Source organism: Engystomops pustulosus, chromosome 7 (assembly GCF_040894005.1).
Source record: "Engystomops pustulosus chromosome 7, aEngPut4.maternal, whole genome shotgun sequence".
Lineage (NCBI taxonomy): Eukaryota > Metazoa > Chordata > Amphibia > Anura > Leptodactylidae > Engystomops > Engystomops pustulosus.
This window is the reverse complement of record NC_092417.1, coordinates 125,941,468-125,964,881: the sequence shown is the minus strand read 5'-3', so window position 1 is coordinate 125,964,881 and position 23,414 is coordinate 125,941,468. Positions and strand designations below refer to the sequence as shown.

Sequence of the window (23,414 nt, the reverse complement as noted above, 5' to 3'; positions counted from 1 at the left end):
CTTTACTTTAATCTTATGCCACAAATAGTATATATTTTAAGGCGCAGAAAATAAAATCGGTAAATGAAAAATTTACACGGTGCATTACATCTGTACCTACTGCGTACCCATACAACATTTTATTTGCACGCGTGGGGCAATTTTATACTCGGCAGAAATGCTAGTACACATTTTTGGGGGTTGTTTCAACTTTAATGCCTTATGGTATACAAAAATTAGCCGTAAAGGTGACTTTGAGAAAACTTTCATCTTTATCCTTTTAGGGACCTAATTGAAGCAAACATCTGTAGTGGCAAATACACATATTACACCTTGCTAAAATCTCCAAAGGGTGCACTTTCCAAAATGGTGACACTTGTTGGGGTTCCCCTCTGTTTTGGTACCACTAGGGCTCTCCAACTGCATCCTGACACATGTAAAGGAGGTCTGTCAAATCTGGCTTCTAAAAGACCAACGCCCCTCTTTCCCTTCTGAGCCCTACTGAGTACCCATACAACACTTTATATGCACAAGTGGTGCAATTCCGTGCTTAGGAGAAATAGTTTTACACATTTATGGGGGTTGTTTCATCTTTTTCATCTTTGGGGCCTAATTGAATCAAACACCTTTTGGGGCAAATACACAAATTACACCTTGCTAAACTCTCCAAGGGGTGTTCTTTCCAAAATGGTGTCTCTTGTTGGGGCTTTCCTCTGTTTTGGTACCATTAGGGCTCTCCAATTGCATCCTGACACAAAAACTTTTTCAGCCATATTTTCCCTGCAAAAACAAAACAACGTTTTTTCCCTTCCAAATACCCGTACAGCAGGGTATTGGCATGCTGAGGAGGAAATGCACTAAACATTGTAAAATGCATTTTTCTTTTTAACCCATTGTGAAGGTGCAAATTTTAGTGTTCAATGAATCTATTGTAAGATAAAATTACATTTCTGTAATTTCACTTTCATTTATTTTTCGCCCTCATGAAAAGCTCATAGAGTTAACAAAATTCCCAAAGGTTGTTTTGAATATTTTAAGGGGTGTAGTTTCTAAAATGGTGTAATTGGTGGGGGGTTTCTATCATGTGGGCCATATAAAGTCACTTCTAACTAAATTGACCCTCCAAAAGAAGGCTTTGTTGATTTTTGTGAAAATCTGAAAAATTGCACCTAAATTTATAAGCCTCCTAACATCTTAAATAAAGTGAAAGATGTTTGAAAAATGATGCAGAGTTAAAGCAGACATATGGAAAATGGTATCAACTTATTTTAGTGATATGACCAACTTTCCAAAAAGTAGAAAATTTTGAATTTGGAAAACATTGTTTTTTTCAAAATTTTCACCAAATTTCCATATATTTCATAAATAAATACTAAACATATTGCCTACATTTCTCAACCAACATGAAGTACAATGTGTCACAAAAATCAAACAATCTCAAAATCAACTGGATATGTTAAAGCGTTCCAAAGTTATAACCACTTAAATAGACATGTCAGATTTTAAAAAATGGGCCATGTCAAGAAGGTGAAAAGTGGCTTCGGCGTTAAAGGGTCGACAAACTGGCAGCCTAACTTTCCAGTTTTCACTGAGAAAAAAAATAGTGCCTTTTTAAGGCAACTGAAACCCTCTGGCAGCACATGAAGGCCAAATGGGAGCTCTATTAGCCACACTAAAAGTAGTTTAGAATATTGTATATAAACACCTCATACCAATCCACCAAGAAGACTTGATGCCCTTGAAAGCCAAAATGTTGAATCGCTACATTCACACGAACTTATGTGGGGCATGTATACGGCTGACGTATATACGTCCCCATACATGGCAATGGGCTCATTGCGCCCTATGGGAGTGGTCGGCACCGTACCGTTCCGTAAACTGGGAGAAAGATAGGAAAGATAGTCCCATCTTCCTCTGGAAAACGGCGCTGTGTGCAATGTTTCTCCATGGAGGGCTCATCCCCTCCTCTTCTACGGTACGACAAGCACATGTTAGCGCGAATATAGCCCAAGAAGTGTTTTAACACTGCAGCTGGAAAGGCTTGGCAGTTCGCTACTTTAAAGGTTAAGGATCTGTCTCGTCATAGCGTCTCAACATTTAAGAGTATTGGTACCAAAACTTTGCAGTGACCAAACTTCTAATTAGAATAAAGAATCAAAAACGGCTAGACACACTGTTACCAAGGCACAACTGTCATATACCTGCAAGGATTGGTGTTAATCTGGCACCTGGTGCTAATTTGATTAACTGAGTAACCCTATTCACCCGGCAGCATAACTTTCCAGTTTGCACAGCCTTTGCAAAAATGGTGTTAACAGAATGAAACTCTCTGCCAACAAGTTGTCCAGATAAAGTGGTGACCCCATCAGCCATAGAAAGAGAAGTTGGTCTTTCCAAGTCTTATTTCTAGAATATTACATCTTTACAACATCAGTAACTCCAGGTCAGGGTTGAGGCCCCCCAAGAAGGCTGGTCTTCCTCAAAAGACAAAATTCAGGATAGAGAATCTCCATAGGCAATAGTTTCAACACTGCAGCTGACATTGCTCGCTAGTTCCGTTCAGAACTGAACCGGATAAGGATTTAATAGCATCTCAGGAGAGGATACCAATTCCTTCTCCTCTAATTGGAGCAGATTATTATCACCCTGGCCCTGTCCAGGTAGAGTTGGGGGGAAAGGCATTCTCCTGTGTCTAGAGAATTAAAAAAAAAAAAATAGCATTTTGGGTTTTCTTTCATGGCAAACAGATCTATATGTGGATGCCCCATAGGGAGACCAGTTGATCGTATATCTCTTGCTTTAAACACCACTCGTTTGGGAAGAGTGTCCTCCATCTGAAGATCTTTAGGGATAGAGCCAGAAGGTCTGGATACCTGGTTCCTCCTTGTCTCTTCAGATATGATACTGTGGCGTTGTTGTCTGATAGGATCAATAGGTGTGCATTCTTTAGGCGAGTTCTGCTGGATCTCAAAGTTTCCCATACCACTCGGAATTCTCTGAAATTTGAGGATTTGGTACTGGTCTCTTGCGGCCATTGACCCTGTACTAATTGATCCTGGAAACATGCGCCCCAACTTGACTCGCTTTCATCCGTCTGGATGGTTATCAGGGGTTGTTGGATCCATGGGACCCCCTTTCCTAGATTCTTTGTGCTTAGCCACCACAGAAGATCCAGTCTCACATTCAGCGGAATTTGGACCTTCTTCTCTAAACCTCTTGTTGACCTGTCCCAGGATGAGAGGATCCAACTTTGTAACATCCTGGTATGATTTTGGCACCAGGATACCGCTTGGATACTGGCTGTCAGTTGTCCTAGGAGCTTCATAGCTGTCCAGATCTAAACCCTTGACTTACTTCTGAAGGCTAGTATGAGGAGTCTGATGTTGTCCTTCTTGTTCTGTGGAAGAAAAGAAGTTTGACGACATGAATTTATAATTTCTCCCAAAAATTTGATCTGAGAAAAGGGGGAAAAGATTTGACTTCTGTAAGTTGATGAGTTGAGTTGAGTGTAGAGATTGTGAATTCCCGAGACCTTACTAGGTACAGCCCGGTACTGGCTATAATCAGGAAGTCATCTAGGTAGGGAACAATAGACACATTCTTATCTCTTAGGAAAGCAACCACCTCTAGTTTGGAGAACACCCTGGCAGCAGAAGAGTTTCCAAGGGGTAGTGCACAAAATTGAAAATGGTGAGTTTCCCCTTCCAAGGATAGGACAGAAAATCCTAAGATTTTCTGAGAGGAAGGGTGAATTGGAACGCGATTATAAGAGTCCTTTAGATCTATGGTGCACATAAGGGAGTTTCGGTGGAAGAAGGGAATAGTAGATCTTACCAACTCCATCTTGAAGCATCTGTATATGATGAAGTGATTCCAAACTTTTCAAATTGATGAGACTGTTCGAGCCTTTTTTTTTTTTACTGTGAATAGAGGGGAGTAGAATCCTTGTCTTTCTTGGTTGATAGGAACCCTCAGGATAGCTCCCAGAGGTAGTAGGTTCTGGACTTCTTGCCAGATGGTGACCTGTGTAGAAGGAGACTATGGCGATGGATTGATAAATCTTTGAGGGGGAGGACAAGAGAATTCTATTCTGTATCCGTTTTTTTTACAATGTCTCTCGCCCAGATATTTGATGTCATGATGATGTTGGGTAGCTCCAGCGGCCTTGTTTACCTTTTCCTCTAAAGCTATCCCTTTGGTTTTTTAAGGACTCGAAAAAAAAACTTTTTTGGTATCAGACTTATTTTTCCAGAAATCCATCTTCTTGTCGGCTGCTTTTTCTAGCATTGCATCCAGGTCTGGACCGAAGACGAATTCACCAGAAAAGGGGACCCCACACAGTTTCGTCTTGGAACAGATGTCTCCTTGTTTTAGCCAAAGCACTCTTCTGGATGCGTTAGATAGGTCCCCCTTGGCAGAGAATCTGATGGATTTCGCTGAAGCATCTGCAAGGAAAGCCGCCGCCAATTTAAGGAAAGGGATGTTTTCCCAAGATATACCTCTAGGAGTGAGCAATGGCAAAAATGCAAAAGTGACCAATACAGAAAAGGAAAATGAGCACATAGAAATGATCTGTGGTCATCACTAAACAAGCAGTTGTTTTGGGGATATGGGGAGGACATTGCACACTTTTTACCAGCAGGTAAGGGGAAATTGAGGCAGGTCCTTTTAAAAGTATGATTTTGCGTTTTTATAAAAATGTGAAAAATTCTAAGTTAAAAGTTCTAAGCCTCATAACATCCTACAAAAATAAGAGGACGCATAAACATGTCAACATAAAGCAGACGCCTGGTAAAATGTTAGTTATCAAGTTATTTCTCTAATATGACAATGTGTTGAAAAATTAGAAAAAATTCTGAATTTCGAAAATCAAGTTTTAATCAAAAATCATACATTTTCATAAATAACCGCAAAATATAACACTCAGATTTTTCAACATGAAGTACAATTTGTCTCGAAATCTCAAAATTGCCTGTATATAAAATAACCATGAAAGGGCTGTTTGGAAAGGATAAACTAGGAAATATTTTGTGGTTAAACAAAAAAAATTGCAAGAAAAGAAAACAGTCCTTTCTCAAATGCAGCTCACCCTTTAGTTGTTTTATTCCATATTTTCTTTGCTGTGGCAATAGTCCCATGGAAGCCGGAGTGCTATGCGCGATATCTGCTGGGTCTGCAGAGGCTTGAGTAATCCAAAAATAAATAGGTAATCGCGGCACAACCTAAAAAGAAATACCCCTACCATTTCTCATGTTTTTATCAGAGTTGAAATAAAAAAGAATTTACTTTTTACGGATGTGCCGCAAATACCTATTTATTTTAGGAAATATTTTACTTAGCCTCTGTATTTTTAATGCCGCCACATAAGTTCACTGAAAAGGCACTCACTAAAGGCTCTATTGCCCAGTGGCCTACTGTAACCTGGAGCCGGCCCTGTAACCAATTATAGTGACACGTCAGATTTGAAATAAATGGGCCGTGAGAGAAAGGTGAAAAGTGGCTTAGTGGCAAGAGGTTAAGAAAGATTTTCTAAGTACCAGAACTACACAGGCAGAGCTGGTCAATTACCTGTAATGAGCTAGAACCAAATTCTTATAGATTAATATTTGTAATGTACAACACATTCATATTAAAAACCTACATCGATAATAATGCGCAAGCCTGTGGATGTGCATATACATATACGGTATATATACACACACACAAACACAATTTTTTCCCATATAGGCAACAAAATAGATAAAAATATATTAAGAAATAACTTACTCCAGAATGTCCAGTCACAGAAATGTATCCTTCCTTGATGTCACTGATGAGAGAAGGCCATGAGCTATGGTTAGCTCTTACAATATCCAGGTCCCATACCTCGGCCTAAAATAAGGAAATGTGAAAAATGGTCTACAGAAGGGACTTATGAATTTTAAGTAAAATAAAAGAAAATATGTGATCAACACAATATATCAAGATTTTTAAATACACAAATAATCCACAAGTTCATAGTAATGTGTACATCTATATTGCATAGACCGTTCAAGTGTACCCGTGTATACTTCTGAATATATGATATGAAACAAGGGCCCCCCTTTAATGTTATAAAGTCAAATCTATAAGAGAATTACTAAAAGCATTGAAAGGACACCAACCGAGTCTTATCTACATGCATGCAGTCTTGATGATAAACAAAAACAACTAAGGGTTTATTTATGCATTTTATAATAAAAGTAGTATACAACAAGACAAGCAGGTGGCAATGATTTATTGTACCCATCATAAAATGGTACACGTGTGCAAGGAGAAAAACTGAATGGTGACGGCCATGAGAGACAAAGGCAATGGCCCCAGTAGGGACAAAAGGCTTATACCACCAATAAACAGACAAGACAAAAAACACATACTAACACATGCACCCAAACCCATAAAAGAAAGAAAAAAAGAAAAAAGGAGCAGAGGTTGCATTAACGCCTCTCCAATTGTCTATGACGCATGGTGAGGCACGATTACCCCCCCCAAAATAATCGCCATGCGTAAAAGTAGGATTAGCGATTATACTCTGTAGCCTGCGGGTGTCAGCAGTGCGCATAAGACCAATAACAAGGCTCCTTTCACGCTGCTGATGCTAAGCAGCGTGTATGGGGCTTTGTTATTGGCTGCCTGCCTGCCTGCCTCTACTTTCTATATTACCCGTGCCCCTCCTGAGGCTGTGGGCGGGGCTTTGAGACAGGAGGAGTTACGAGACTATGCGGTCTTGTTCCTGGGTCCCAGTCAGCATTTTCAGCATGGCAGTGCAGCTCCTCCATATTTTATGTGAGTGCCCCATGTGCCATGGTTGCCAGCACTGCTTCTGGACTGTAGCCAGCTGCACCTCTCCTCTCCATACACCCAGAGCTGGAGGTGTTCTAATGCCCTGCACATATATGCCTTGCTGTGGCTGAATGGGGTTCTATATTCTTATGTGCAGTGCAGAAAGTGGATTTGAAGTCTATTATATAATACTGAACCCACATCCTATAGTCTACTTTTATATATAATGCATAAAAAGATCTGTAGTCCTTTCAAGGGGTGGTGAAAGAGGACCTGTCACCCTAAAGTAAAAGACTTTAAGCAGCTCCTAAAGCTTGAACAAACGCCACAGTGCGGCAGGGTACAATGTTATCGTCGGACCGCTCGCAAAGCTGTCCGGCGTATTCATGAGAGGGCGCGGGTTGGGGCGTGGTTAGGGGCAGTCTGCCACATGACGCGCTGCAGTCACCGCCCTATGGAGCGAGCGGGGCGGTCCGGGGAAGAGGCAACACCGACGGTTACACTGTACCCCGCCACAGTGTTAAATAGCGTTAAGTGAGGTTTCCGGTAACGCTATCGTAACACTGCGGCCTCTTTCAGTGTACTGCTAGGGCTGCGTTTACAAAACGTAACGCTAGCACATTGCTAGAAACGCATGTGTGATCGGGCCCAGGCCCTCCACCGTGCATTGCGTTTGTAAATGCAACGCTAGCGGTACATGTGAACACAACCCAAGGCTGCGTTCACATGTTCATGAGATATGGCCAATTGCAGTTTACAAAACGCATGTGTTAATGTTAACACATGCTTTATAACAATGCAATTAGGCAAATCTCCTCCTCCTAGCTGCTCTGATGAATTTGAAAACACAGGCGTTAAAACAAAAACTTTCAACGTTCAGGTTTACTAATTATGTTTTTGTTGTCTAAACCAGGAGTGGATTGAAAAAAAAGAGCAGCTTCTCTCTTTCTAATCACCCCCGGATAACAACCGCGGTCGGAATAGGTTCCAAACGCCGGTGCTTAACCCGTTAAATGAATTTAACCCCCCCCCCCTTTGGGGGGGTTTCCCACGGCACCCCCGAGCCGTTTTCGGGGGGCACTGATCTTTGCAATGGCAGCCCTGGGGTCTGATCAGTACCCCAGGACTGCCTGCTGGCACTGCCTGAAAGATGGTGTTTGTGACGTCAACTTAAAAGGCACAGTGTCAGCCTATGCATGTGCATAAGCTGACACTGCTAATAGAGTATTATCATGAACAAGAAATCAGATGAGGTTTTTAAGTTAAAAAAAAAAAAAAAAAATAGTAAATAAAAAATTTCCACAAGTCCCATAACATCTAAAGAGACATATAACGCTAAAAAAAAAGTCTAAATCATAACACAAACCCCACGTATAGTACCGCCGCGTCCGTAACAACCTATACATACCTATTGAATCCCACAAAAAAATGCAATAAAAAGTGATCAACAAAACATATGTACTCCAGAATGAGACTGTTGCAACATGCAACACATACAACATGCATCAAAATGTGATGCGGCTCCAAGACAAAAATTCCACTGTTTTTTTTTTTTTTAAATTCCAGAAGTTTATTGTCATCTCAGCATAAAAGCATACACATACGGAGTCAACACAGCAGGTCGAAAAGAATTGCCTACGCTTTTCGGGTAAAACCACTACCTTTATTCATGGCTAACTCTTAACACATAGACATCCCATTTAGATAGAACAGGTGCTGTCACATGACCGGAACCGGTCCACGTAACAAACATAATCACCCACAAATTCATAAAAATACATACATTGTAGTGTAAGAAGAGTTTAAAAAAAAAAAAAAAAAAAAAAGAGGACAGGGAGAAACAAGAATTTCAAACAAATGCCTATTATTATTACAATAAGTCAATACTGGCAAATGACGTCCAACCTCTTGTTTAACCCTTTGGGTACTCGGGTCTCAAGTGAGTTAAATCCAGAAGGTTTCTCTATTTAGGAGTTTCCTTTTGTGTTCACCTCCACGTACTGGTCGCAAAACCTTCTCTATCCCCATACACAAAGGTACTACAGTCTCCCCCATTGATCTTTTGAAAGTGCCTGGACGCCATTGAAATGTTCACTGCGGTGGGGCGTGGCCTAGCCATGAACACATGAAGACGCAGATCCGCACCCCAGCACTTTTTAGATAATTTGGGCCCACAAAAACATGGGGAAAAGTCTGAAAAAGACTACACCTACCCCACCTGTACTCCCATCTCCGGTCAAATCCACGATCGGGCATTTTGTTCGAGGGTAAACCACTTCAGCCTCTGATGAGCACGACTGCGGTAACCACGCGGTCCCAAGATGGCAGCCCCCGCACTAAGCAGCCGGCACTTGAGCACGCCGTCACCCCCTCGGCAGCGCACACTCCGGCACTGCAGCCCACTGGGACCAGCCCTCCATCGCCCGACCAGCGCTCCTTACAAGGGGGGTCTCAGGCACAGGATCCCACAGCAGCGCGCAACTCCCGCCTCGCCCCTGCAGGATCACGCACCTGGGGACGAGCGCGGTGCCACAACGCCACAGCCTACCGGCACTACAGCCCGCTGCGGCCACCCTTCCACCTCCTGAATGTCGACAGGAATTTGCCAGCCTGCGTTCCGATGTTACTTCACTGACAGCAAGGGTAGATGACGCAATCTTCTACTAATCTAAGTCTGGAAACCATGCAGGACACGATTCAACAACACAACTAACAACTACGTGCATTACAGCAGCACATGGATAACAGAGAACAGGAGCAGACGCAACAACCTGCGTATCAAAGGCCTGCCCAAGTCTGTTCAACCCGCAACATTGGTTTCCACTATCACTGAAATCCTTAATGGAATACTGGGAAGAGCCCCCACTACCCCTATAGAAATTGACAGAGCTCATCGAGCCCTTTGTCCTCCAGATCCGAACGCACAGAATCCGAGAGATGTGGTGTGTCGCATTCATTTTTACTACCTTAAAAGAACAGATCTTGTTTAAATTAAGGAATCAGAAACAAGTCCTTTTTCAGGGAACACCAATCAAGATTCTTCCAGACCTCTCCTGATACACCTTGGCACAACGAGCCGCAGTGCGACCCCTGCTGGACGTATGGAAAGAACATAACCTACCCTACAGATGGGGCTTCCCCTTTGCCCTCCATGTTTGCTCCGGGGAAAAAGATGTCACACTCCGCTCCCCAGATGACTTGAAGCCATTCCTCCACTCACTGCGCCTACCCGCAGTGTCCCTTGGCCATTGGCCCACATACCTACCTCCATCAGTCTCCCCCTAACAGTCTCCTCAGCCAATCTCACCCCACTAGGTCCTCGCAGGAAAGGCCCCCGAAAATGGCAAATCTCTGACGGCATTAGAGGACCCAGAGGATCCCCTCAATCACACCCTGAACCCTCACCTTGAGAAGACCCGTTATTACGGCTCTTCAACAGCAGGGAATAACACCCATAGTGCCCCAACAACACCCCCACATTGGTTATCACACCAACCCTTTACTGGTAAGCTGGTAATACCCCCCACATAACTAGACTGACCTTCCCCTTAAGGCGCCCCTCCCCAAAACTCAGTCATGTGCTGGAGAGTCGTTAGAGACTCACCGAGTTTGCCGTTACATATCCCCATCCCCAATAGGTTAAGGGACCTCGGTCAACACTAGCTGTTAACCCAAACCCCTTGTAAGCTCCGGCTTTGATTGTAGGTGCTGCTGTTTTGCCTTACCTTCTTGTACTAATTTCTTCTTTCTTACTTCCCCCCCTCCCTCCTTCCTCTGCCTTTCCCACCCACCTCCTTTCCTCCCCACGTCCCCTCTTCCCCGACCATTCCCTGGTGGCAACCGGACGACAGTGATCCTCCGCCAACACACCCACCCGGTCCTGATGGCAGAACTGAAGATCGCCTCTTTCAACACCCATGGATTGAACTCCCCATCAAAGCGCTCTCAGTTCATCATTTTCACAAACACAAAACCCAGATTCTATGCTTACAAGAAACCCACTTTACCCTGATGGGTAAAATTAGGGCTATTGGTTTGGCAGAAATAATTTGCAATTGGATTGAAAACTGGCTGAAGGATCGTATCCAGAGAGTTGTGGTCAATGATTCCTACTCGGAATGGTCACTAGTTATGAGTGGTGTATCTCAGGGTTCTGTGCTTGGCCCACTACTATTTAATATATTTATTAATGATATAGAGGTAGGAATTAATAGCAGAGTCTATTTTTGCAGATGACACCAAGCTGTGTAGTGTAATACAGTCTATGGAGGATGTTCATAGGCTGCAGGGTGACTTGGACAAACTGAATGTTTGGTCATCCACTTGGCAAATGAGGTTTAAATGTGGATAAATGTAAGGTTATGCACCTGGGGGCTAATAATCCAAAGGCAACATATGTCCTTGGGGGAGTAAATCTGGGAGAGTCCCTTGTTGAGAAGGACCTGGGGGTACTAGTAGATCATAAATTGAATAACAGCATGCAATGTCAATCAGCTGCCTCTAAAGCTTGTAGGATCTTGTCATGTATCAAAAGTGGTATGGACTCTCGTGATAGGGATGTAATATTACCACTATACAAGGCACTGGTTCGGCCACACCTGGAATATGCTGTCCAGTTCTGGGCACCGGTCAATAAAAAGGATGCCCTGGAGCTGGAGAGGGTTCAACGTAGAGCCACAAAAATGATAAGGGGTATGGAGGGTCTTAGTTATGAGGAAAGATTAAAACAACTAGATTTATTTAGTCTGGAAAAGAGACGACTAAGAGGGGACATGATTAATTTATATAAATATATGAATGGTCCATACAAAAAATATGGTGGTAAGTTGTTTCAGATTAAATCAAATCAAAAGACGAGAGGGCACTGTCTCCGTCTGGAGAAAACAAGGTTTAATCACCGGAGACGACAGGGCTTTTTTACTATGAGAACTGTCAATCTGTAGAATAGCCTGCCTTGGGCACTGGTCACAGCAGGGACAGCGGAGAGCTTCAAGAAGGGTCTAGATGCCTTTTTACACCTATATAACATTGATTGTTATGTTCTATAGAATTGTTTCCCCTAAATCCCTTCCTCATCCAATCCCTACCCTTCCTTGGTTGAACTTGATGGACAAAGTGTCTTTTCAACCGTATAAACTATGAAAAGTTAATCACGCTCCTACAATTAAACAAACACTATACTACATGGTTTTACGGCAACAACCTGCGGTCACGCTGTAGTGGGGTAGCAATTGGCCTACATAAATCTCTTATACACACACAATAGTAGATTGCTCCCCTGATCCCAACGGCAGGTATATCCTCCTTAGCATAGAAATTAGTGGCCATCCATTCTCAATCCTTAATGTATACGCCCCAAATCAAAATCAGGTCCATTTCCTCACACAACTCATGGACGAAATTGCCCCCCTCAAAGGCACGCTGGTATTAGGGGGCGATCTCAACCTGACCCTTGACCCCACACTGGACAACTCCACTGGCAAATCGAGCATACCTTACTCTGCCCTAAGGAAATGTAAACGTTCCTTATTACACCATCAACTCTGCGACGCGTGGCGACTTCATCACCCATCAGACAGGGACTATAGCTTCTTTTCTGCTCCCCACGGAGTCTATAGTAGACTGGACTATATCCTTGTCCAACATAAAGCGCTCCAATGGTTAGTATCCTCTTCCATTGGGAACATTAACTTATCCAACCATGCTCCGGTCTACTGTTCACTCAAACTCCCATTCCTTAATAAGAAGGAATGGCTGTGGAGGCTCAATGAGTCCCTGCTCCTGGACTCACTTTGCACTGGTGAGGTCACCCGTACCATTGCCCAATTTAACGTGGACCACGAACTGGACCCCACCCCTGCGTTGCCACAATGGGAAACCCTCAAGGGATCCATACGACAGATCTTCATTAAACATGGCGCTCGTATTAAACGAGAAAAAGCACACGCGCTCCGCATTGCTTTGGAACGGGTTGCTTCCCTAGAACTGCAACATAAAACAGGCCCTTTCCATCCCGATCCTACGTGACCTACAAGCAGCTAGGTTAGAGGTCAAACGTCTATTAGAGAAAGCCTATGGAGGAATGCTGCAGGTCTGTCGTAGTAAATTCTATGAATATGGGAACAAGTGTGGTCGCATGCTCGCTCGAGCCCTCAGATATCGTATAGCACAATCTTTTATCCCCAACATTAAATTTGCCCAAAACAAGTTAGTGCACACCACCCCAGAAATATCAGACACTTTTATTTCATTTTACACATCTCTGTACAACCTCCCAGCTGATCCTCAGAACCCGACCTCTTGCACACCAGCCTTACCCCCTCTGTCTCCATTCACCACATTCCCAGCAAGCTCCATATCAGAGCTAGAGAAGCCATTTACCCCTTCGGAACTTGCCCAGGTAATTAAAAATCTCCCGGGAGGCAAGAGCCCAGGCCCAGACGGATACACAGGTAAATTCTTTAAGCATTTCTCAAAAGAGCTGAACCCTATCCTAGTAAAAGCCTTTAATACAGTTTCCTCCGACTCCCCCTTCCCGGCACAGTCCAGATCTGCTCATATAACTATCATCCCTAAACCGGGCAAAAACCCTCAATTGTGTTCCAATTACCGTCCCATCTTCCTTCTTAATGTGGACCTAAAAATCTTTGCAAAGCTCCTGGCTAATAGACTCAATGCATTATTGCCGACCCTCATCAATAGGGACCAGGTGGGATTCGTGCCAGGCAGGGAGGGTCGAGACAACACCTTGAAAACCCTGGGACATAATGCACTATGCCCAATCACACCAGATACCTGCAATGATCTTATCCCTAGACGCCGAGAAGGCCTTTAGGCCCTCCCTCAGTCAGACCCTCTCCAATATAGGACTAGGCCCGAATTTTACAGCCAAAATCATCTCCTTGTATCACAATCCCTCAGCTAGACTCAAAATAAATGGCAGCCTCTCTGACCCTTTCCCCATTCACAATGGTACCCGCCAGGGATGCCCCCTCTCCCCGCTCCTATACGTTCTGGTGATGGAACATATACTCGCAGCGATCCGAAATAATCCTGACATTAAGGGAGTCCAGACCGCCGGGATGGAACATAAATGCTCGACTTTTTCTGATGACTTGCTGGTCTACTTAACAGACCCTCACTCTTCCCTCCCCGCTCTGATGACTGAGTTGGAAAAATTCAGGAAGTGGTCAAATTTCAAGGTCAATATGGCCAAATCTGAAGCCCTCAATGTTTCACCAATGTTTAACCTCCCCTGATGTCGGGATTCCCTTTCGCCTGGCCGCCGAGTGGCATTAAATACTTGGGAGTTAGAATTAATAAAGACTTGACTAAATTATTCGCAGACAACTTTGTCCCTTTACTTACTAAATTTTAACAGGATCTAACCTCCTGGAAGAAATAAGAATTTTCCTGGTTTGGCCGGCTTAACATTCTCAAAATGACCCTACGGCCTCGTCTGCTCTACCTCGTGCAAACTATACCGATATTTAAACCCCTCACTTTCTGGAAGAAGGTTCGAAAATGTTTTGGAACCTTCCTCTGGTAGAAAGGCCGCCCAAGGCTTCGGAGAGATGTACTGACCTGCCCTAAAAACACGGGAGGCATTGGCCTTCCCGATTGTCGTCTTTACTACCTATCAGCGCCCTACTCAAGGGTCCTGGACTTCTTCGACGCCAAATCCTCTAAAACCTGGGTAAGACTGGCCCAAGAAATCTCAACCTAGGACATCACAAACCTCCCCTGGCTCCCCAATTCAACGTCCTGGGACCAGGCCTCCCTCTCCTTTACTACGACCCACACTATCCAAACCTTGCGGAAAGTTGGGACAAACCTCTCCTTGATAGACCCAAAAGGCCCCCTACTCCCGATTACGGATAACCCAGCATTCCCACCAAGGCTTCTTAAAATCCCCTTTCTAGGGCGTCCTTACACCAAACCAATAAGATTCCCGCAAGTGCTGGCAGGGTCTACACTGCAGCCTCTACAAAATTCCTACTACCTCACGAGACGCTCACTCCCACACACTACCTTCAGTATAATCAGCTCAAACACTTCTACGACTCCATTGGGAACCACAATAACTTGTCCCGCGTGTTTAAACCCCAACCCCACATCTCATGCTATATCCTTTATCTACAAACTACTAATAGCCACGCGCTCACTCTCACTCCCCCCATACTGCACTGCCTGGGAGACTGAGTTGGCAAAACATTTCTCCCATCCACAATGGTCAAAATGGTTCTGCCTCACCCAGAGGTCTGTGATCGCCACCAGACACCAGGAAACCAGTTACAAGATTCTTTCCAGGTGGTACAGAGTACTCGCTCAACTGCATCTATGGTACCCGGACGTCTGCTGGCGCTGCGGAGCTAGTGGTGGCACCATGACACACATTTGGTGCTCCTGTCCGAAACTCAATAACTATTGGTCTACAGTTCTCACCTGTATCAAAGACGTCACTGGCACCACGATCCCAAGCGACCCTCCTATTCATGTTTGACATGCCACCACACAAATACAAGAAATCTCTCACACGCCACCTGATGCAGGCGGCCAAGACAGTTATCCCAAGAAAATGGCGCTCAGAACACCCCCCCCCCCCACCACCATTTCTGAATGGATGGCAGAAATAGCCTCAACACACAGAATGGAGGAGCTCTTAGCACAATCCCCTACAGACCGCACCCGGTTCTCAAATACTTGGCTACACTGGCAAAGATATTTGTCCTCTCCCGAATATCGAGCACTCCAAGACTGAAGACGAGATATACTGCCTGTACTCTCTCCTGACCCCCGGCTGCCTCCCTCTCTTGACACCATCCCCCCCCCCATAAAACCTCCCCTATCCAACTTCTCCCCTCAACCCCCTCCTTTCCCACCTTTACTTTCTCTACTCCTCAGTTGCCTTGAGTTATATATTAGACTATGCAACTTTATGTCAGGTTCTGTTATTCTCTTATAACACGTCTATTTCATTCCGAATGATTGGCTCTTGTTCCATATTGCCCTACAAGGTGCTATATTGTCTTATTTATCTGTCAAGCCAAGTAGGTTCTTTATCTGTTACTTAATAAAGCTTTTCTTGAATGGAAAAGAAATGTTCACAGCTTAATATTCCTTGCGTCTGACAAGTGGCGCCGAATGCGGACCTTCAGGGGTCCGCTCGTACAACCTACATATTGCAACTGACAGCATCTGCACATTATGATGTATATAACGAAGGTCGTGTTGCAATTATTTTGCCTTATTTTATACTGTTTGTCTGGGCTCGTAGATACAAACTCTTTTGAAGAGGGCATAATTACAAGAGGTGCACTTTGCATGGCCACATTTAAAAAAACCTGTGGTAGAAAGCCAGGAAGTATTTTTCTTATCAACCGATACAAATAAACTGGGAGACAGAATGCTTGCTAGCGTGGGGGCTTTTCCTGAGACAAACCTAACATTATCTCCTACATGTGTAGCTATGGTGTCATCAGTACATAATAACGGTACGAATTTTTTAACAATTTCACCATATTGAGAGCTAAACACTGTTGAGAAGGTAATCGGACAATTACGAGATTCTTGAAGGACTCTGGTTTTTCTGTTGGTTTCAGTGACAAGATCAGATCAAGGGATATTGTTAACTATATTCCTCACTCTAGTCAACATCCAGGGGGAATATTTCCTTTTTAAAAGACCCTGAAATATTTATGAGCTTACTTTCTCATAGGCGAGTGGGTCTGTGCAATTTCTTTTTATTCTGATCAATTCTCCCACTGGGATGTTTTTGACAGTGTGGGGTTCATGACAAGATGTAGCTTTAGGGATGGAATTAACAGCAGATGGCTTAACATATGGGGTAACATAAATAGATTGCCCCCCATTTAATGTAATATCCAAAAAATTAATGGATTGTCAATCCATGCCAGATGTAAACTTGAGATTCATCTGGTTGTCATTGATGTATTTGACTAATTCCAAGGCTTGCAACTCAGTCCCCTCACATACCAGGAGCAGGTCGTCCATATAACAACCATACCATCTGATATGGGAGAGGAAAGGGTTACTGGGAGAGAACAAATATTTCTCTTCCCATGTCGCCACATAGATATTTGCCAGCGAGGGTGAACATTTCCCCCCCATAGCTGCCCCACACTGTTGAAGAAAGAATCTTAACTAAAAGCTATTTTTCATTTGATGTAAAAGGAATTCCATAGCTGACAGAATGAATTCCTTGACACAGATTCCATAATTACTGAAATATGACAAAAAATATGGCAGCGATGTTAATGCAACATCATGTAGAAGGGATGGATATAGAGCAACTACATCACATGTCAACCAGCAATAGGATTTGTTCCATTTAAAATCATCCAACAGGGAAACAACAAGTTTTGAATCACGGAGATAACCGGGAAGTGTTTTAACAATGGGCTGAAGATGATGATCAACCCATTCACTGAGTCTCTCTGTAATAGACCCTATACCCGCCACTATGGGTCTAAGGGTGGGGGGGGGGGGGGGGGGTGGAAAGACTCCTTTATGTATCTTGGGGAGGAAATGAAATATAAGAACAACCGAGTTATTCACAACCAAATAATCAGCAATTTTATTGTTAATCGCCCCCATGTGAACAGCCTCCTCAAGCAGTTTCTTAAGAGATGTTAAAAATACATTATCATAGTATCATGGTATATAAGGCTGGAAGGAGACGCAAGTCCATCCAGTCCAACCTTTAAGAATTAAATAAAATGTTTTATCCACATAACCAGTGATATGTTTTCTCTCCAGAAAGGCATCCAGGCCTTTCTTGAACATGTACATAGAGTCCGCCATAACAATCTCCTGCGGCAGAGAGTTCCACAGTCTCACTGCTCTTACAGTAAAGAACCTTTGTCTATGGTGATGGTAAAATCGCCTCTCCTCTAGGCGTAGAGGATGCCCCCTTGTCCTGGTCACAGGCCGAGGTATAAAAAGATCTTTGGAGAGATCCTTGCACTGTCCGTTGAGGTATTTGTACATTGTAATGAGGTCTCCCCTCAGTCGTCTTTTTTCTAAACTGAATAATCCCAAATTTTTAAATCTGTCAGTATATTCTAGTTTCTCCATTCCCCTAATAATCCTGGTTGCTCTCCTCTGCACCCGTTCCAGCTCTACTATATCCTTTTTATACACTGGTGCCCAAAACTGTACACAATATTCCATGTGTGGTCTGACCAGGGATTTGTATAAGGGCAGAACTATGTCTTTATCATGAGAATCTATTCCTCTCTTGATACATCCCATTATTTTATTTGCTTTAGCAGCAGCCGCCTGGCTCTGGTCACTAAAATTAAGTTTACCATCCACCAATACCCCCAAGTCCTTTTCAGCTTCAGTTTTACTAAGTATTTGACCGTTTAGAACATAATTATACTTTTTGTTTCCATGGCCCAAGTGCATAACTTTACATTTATCTACATTAAACCTCATCAACCATTTCTCTGCCCACTCCTCAAGCTTCCACAAATCCCTCTAATGCTAAACTATAGACCTCAGTATTTATTACTTTACACAGCTTAGTATCATCTGCAAATATTGAAACTTGACTGTGTAAACCCACTACAAGGTTAATAATAAAAATATTAAAAAGAAGTGGCCCCAATACTGACCCCTGTGGCACTCCACTGGTAACATCAACCCAATCTGAGAATGTGCCATTAATGACCACCCTCTGTTTTCTATCACTAAGCCAATTACTTACCCAAATACACAGATTTTCTCCTATTCCCAGCAGTCTCATTTTATATACCAACCTTTTATGTGGCACGGTGTCAAATGCCTTTGAAAAGTCCAGATATAAAACATCCACAGCGTCCCCCAGATCCAGTCTTGAACTTACCTCCTCGTAGAAACCAATCAGATTAGTCTGACAGGATCGGTCTCTCATAAACCCATGCTGACACTGGGTTATAAGGTTGTGCACAGTGAGATACTCCAGGATAGCATCTCTAATAAACCCCTCAAATATTTTCCCCACCACAGCAGTTAGACTCACGGGTCTGTAGTTTCCAGGATCGCTATTTGATCCTTTTTTGTATATTGGTACCACATTTGCTATGCGCCATTCCTGTGGAACATAACCAGTCCTCAGTGAATCTTCAAATATTAAAAATAACGGTTTGTCTATCACTGGACATAATTCATGCAGAACCCGGGGTGTATGCCATCTGGCCCAGGTGATTTATCTATCTTAGTGGTTGCGAGGCGGCGCCGTACCTCTTCCTGGGTTAAACTGTTGACATTATAAAAAGAATTAACATTATTCCTCATTGTGTCTTCCACCAGGGGATTTTCCTGGGTAAAGACAGTTGAGGAGGCAACATTCAGTAGATTGGCCCTTTCCTCGTCTCCTTCCACCATGACCCCCATGTTATTTCTAAGGGGACCCACACTCTCCGTTTTTAGTTTCTTATCATTTATATACTTGAAAAATAATTTGGGATTATTTTTGCTCTCCCTGGCAATATTTCTCTCAGTCTCTATTTTTGTGGCCTTTATCTGCTTTTTACAGGATTTATTTTTCTCTCTATAATCCTGTAATGCCTCATCGCTACCTTCACGTTTTAGCACCTTAAACGCTTTATCTTTTTTCGCTTATTGCTTTCCTTACAAGACTAGTTAGCCACATAGGCTTTCTCTTGTTCCTTTTATGCTTTTTCCCATAAGGTATGTGTTTCTCACAGGACTTTTTCAGAATATATGAGAAAAAATCCCATTTTGGGGGGGGGGGGGGGCTTTTGTCTTTGAGAACATTATCCCAGTCTATGCCTTTGAGGTCTTCCCTTAGTTGCTGAAAATTTGCCCTCCTGAAGTTTAGAGTGTTGGTTGCCCCTTCACTAACGCTCTTAGTAAAGCGTAGTACAAAATAAATGATATTATGATCACTATTCTCCAGGTCCCCCAACCTGTAGTTTGACACCCTATCAGGTCTGTTGGTAAGGATAAGGTCCAGCAGTGCCCCCCCTCTTGTTGGCTCCAGGACTAGTTGCAACAGGTAATTGTCTTTTGTTGTTGACAAGAACCTGCTGCCTTTGAAGGACCTGCAGGTTTCTGCCCCCCAGTCGATATCTGGGTAATTGAAGTCTCCCATGATAAGTACTTCACCTTCCTTTGAAGCCGCATCCATTTCACTTATCAGCATTTCCTCTGTTGCCTCCATTATATTTGGAGCCTTATAACAAACCCCTAGTAATATTTTATTATTCTTTTTCCCTCCCCTTATCTCCACCCATAGGGACTCCACATTTGCGTTACTGATGTCATCTCGCAGGACGGGCTTGAGGCAAGAATTCACATATAAACAAACCCCTCCCCTTTTATTTATACAATCCTTTCTAAAAAGACTATAACCATCTATAGTAACAGCCCAGTCGTAGCTACTGTCCAGCCATGTCTCGCTGATACCCACTATATCATATTTCCGCTCCAACATCAAGAGTTCCAGTTCCTCCATTTTGTTTGTGAGGCTTCTGGCATTCGTGTACATGCACTTTATATGGTTTTCCCTGTCCGTATTCCTTTTGTCCTTATTCCCCAATCTCATTCCAGCCCCCCATCCTCCCCCATGGACTAAGACTCTTCCCAGCTCTCTATGTACACTGTCTATTTGCCCTGCACAAGTGTAGTTGCCCTCCCCCCAGGTCTCTAGTTTAAACACTCCTCCAACCTTCTAGCCATTTTTTCTCCTTTCAAGGAAAGCCCCCTCCCCATTGAGGTGTAGCCCATCCCTACTGTAGAGCCTGTAGCCGACAGAAAAGTCAGTCCAGTTCTCCATGAACCCAAAACCCTCCTTCCTACACCAACTTTTGAGCCACTTCTTTACCTCCTTGATCTCCCGCTGCCTTTCTGGTGTGGCACGTGGTACAGGCAGTATTTCGGAGAAAATTACCTTTAAGGTCCTTGCCCTGAGCTTATGGCCTAAATCTCTGAAATCATTTTTAAGGACCTTCCACCTACCTGTTACTTTGTCATTAGTGCCAATGTGGACCATGACCGCTGGTTCCTCACCAGCCCCTCCCAGTAATCCATCAACACGATCCGCAACATGCCGAACCCGAGCACCCGGCAAACAACACACTGTTCGGTATGCACGGTCTTTGTGACAGATTGCCCTGTGTGTTCCCCTAATAATCGAATCTCCCACTACCAGCACCTGTCTGACCTTGCCTGTGCTCCCATTACCCTTCTTACTGGAGCAGACATTCCCCTGGTTGCTAGCGGCCACGTCTTTCTGCAGCATTGCTACCCCAGAGCTGATATCCCCCTCATCCGCCAGCCTGGCAAACTTATTGGGGTGCACCAGATCAGGACTAGACTCCCTACAACTCTTCCCTCTACCCCGCCTTCTACATGTTACCCAACTAGCTGCCCCCTCACTCTGCACCTCCATACTACCCTCCCGACACCAATCTTCCCCAGAGAGTTTGTGCTCCAGGAGCAGCAAACTTCGTTCCATATTATCAATTGCCTGCAGCCTTGAAACTTGCTCATTTAGATCCAGAATCTGGGCTTCCAGGTGAGCAATTTTCACACGACCACACAGCAGTATTCCCCCTCGAACGGCTGTTCAAGGAAAGCATACATGGCACAGGATGTACACTGTGTAGCAATGCCACTTATGGAGTCCATTATTCTAATGGGGATTACAATAGAAATATGCACGGAAAGAAGGAAAGAAGAATTTACAGTCAACGTAACACAAAACACAGCAGTTACCTGCTAAAGCCCCTCAAACTTAAGTCCCTTAAACCTAAGTCACACTTAAGACACTCCTTTGTTGCCCGAATGCGAGGTTATGGTGGCGCTACGTACAGATTCCACGCGGGGGTCCAGTTGTTTTAAAAGGATACCGCTTTATTGATACAACTTGAGATGCGGCGCGTTTCAGCCCTGGACTAGGGCTTTCATCAGGCATCAGTATGCCTGATGAAAGCCCTAGTCCAGGGCTGAAACGCGTCGCATCTCAAGTTGTATCAATAAAGCGGTATCCTTTTAAAACAACTGGACCCCCGCGTGGAATCTGTACGTAGCGCCACCATAACCTCGCTTTCGGGCAACAAAGGATATTCATTCACCGTTCCTGGATCCTGGTCCATCAGTGAACGTGGAGATTCGAGGTCGCAGCTATGTTCTTCTACTTGCTCATATCATCTAAACTAAGGTGAGAGTTGCTCCTTTCACCCCTACCATTGAACCTAACTTTATCACACGATTGTTGTGCCTTTCTCCTTGTTTTCTTTCTTGGGCACTGGGGATTCTTTCCCCACCACCTTGATCCCAGGCCAACTCAGCCACACTTAAGACACTGCACACACTTCGGATCAATGCACACTTGCCGCCAAGCTCGTACACTCGCTTTTCTGATGCTTTTTTTAAAGGTTATCTGCCTCAAAAAACTGCAGAGCTCACTGCAACAAGATCTGGCTGCAAAACCCAGTTGGATCACTGGATAGTTCCCTGTATATATTGTGGTCTGACAAGGTGGAGTGGTGGTATTGATGAATGCTGGAGATGTATAGAGATTTGAATTTTCACATCTTGTCAGATGAATTTGCGATGTCTTGCAAAGAGCAGGTGACCAATTACAAAATCCTGACCTGATAGCATAGGGTCCTGGTTAAACAGCACTACTGTTCATAATCTGTGTTGGCATTTCTCTCAAGACAGAGGCATAATGACGCATATTTGGTGGGCATGTTACCCTGTGAAGGCATTCTGGGAAAGGGTCCTTGCCCTGGTCCATCAACTGTCAGGGTTTACCTTTAACAACAAGCCAGAAGTCGTACTGCTATCCCTGCTACCCTACCCTATTAATAAACCCTCTCGCCGTCTGCTCAACCATATGTTGGTAGTGGCTGGAATGGTAATTCTGGAAGAATAAGAGCACTCCCAATCTGATGGTTTGAGGAAATGACACATATTCAGAGAATGGAATAATTGACTGAAGACCTCAATAACACGGTCTCAGCACTTTTAGTGCTGGTCAACGTAGCTCGACTTCCACTCTTCTCCTGAACACAACACGTTTGTGTGATCTTATGTACCCCTAATGATTTAGAGGAGAGGTCTGTCCCTCTCCCCGCTTTACCTCACATTCCCTTATCCAGTTGGTTCCCCTTGTTTTCTTTTCTCTCCCCTTTCTGCTATGCATAACATATACTCTTTTCTTTACAGGACTTCAGTAGAGGCTACTAGGGTTACTGTTAATTGTGTACATTTATTCATTTAAAAGGAAACCTGCCACCACAGATCTACCTATTAATGTAGATCGGGTGATAGGAGGATCTATTGGACGTGAGGATAGCCCTTTTAAGAACTCCTCACATCCATTAGAGGCACCCATCACTCCATCTACCTTAATAGTTAGTGGTGGTAGTTAGTCTGTGGTGGTAGGATTCCTTTAATGCATTTGCTCAATTGCCCGATTTAACCTGCATTTAGAGAAAAACGCAAACCTTCTGAGACTTATGTATAGGTTACTTCATGACGTCTCAATACCAATGTGTAGTTTGATTCTTGAAATTTTAATGTGTATATACTGTATACAAGTGTCTGGTTTCTGTCTTTTTCATCTACATCAAACTTTCTAACGTTAAAAAAAAAAA

At 43.7% G+C, this 23,414-nt stretch overlaps 1 protein-coding gene across 2 annotated transcripts in view; it reads right to left on the bottom strand.

Annotated features, from left to right (window-relative positions):
- The window catches only part of EDC4 (enhancer of mRNA decapping 4), a 688,366-nt gene that overhangs the window by 574,174 nt on the left and 90,778 nt on the right, over positions 1-23,414 (bottom strand). For both annotated transcript variants that reach the window (XM_072117764.1, XM_072117765.1), the window contains exon 7: positions 5,746-5,850. In XM_072117764.1, the coding sequence (XP_071973865.1) occupies positions 5,746-5,850 (105 nt within the window). The remainder of the gene's footprint in view (positions 1-5,745; positions 5,851-23,414) is intronic.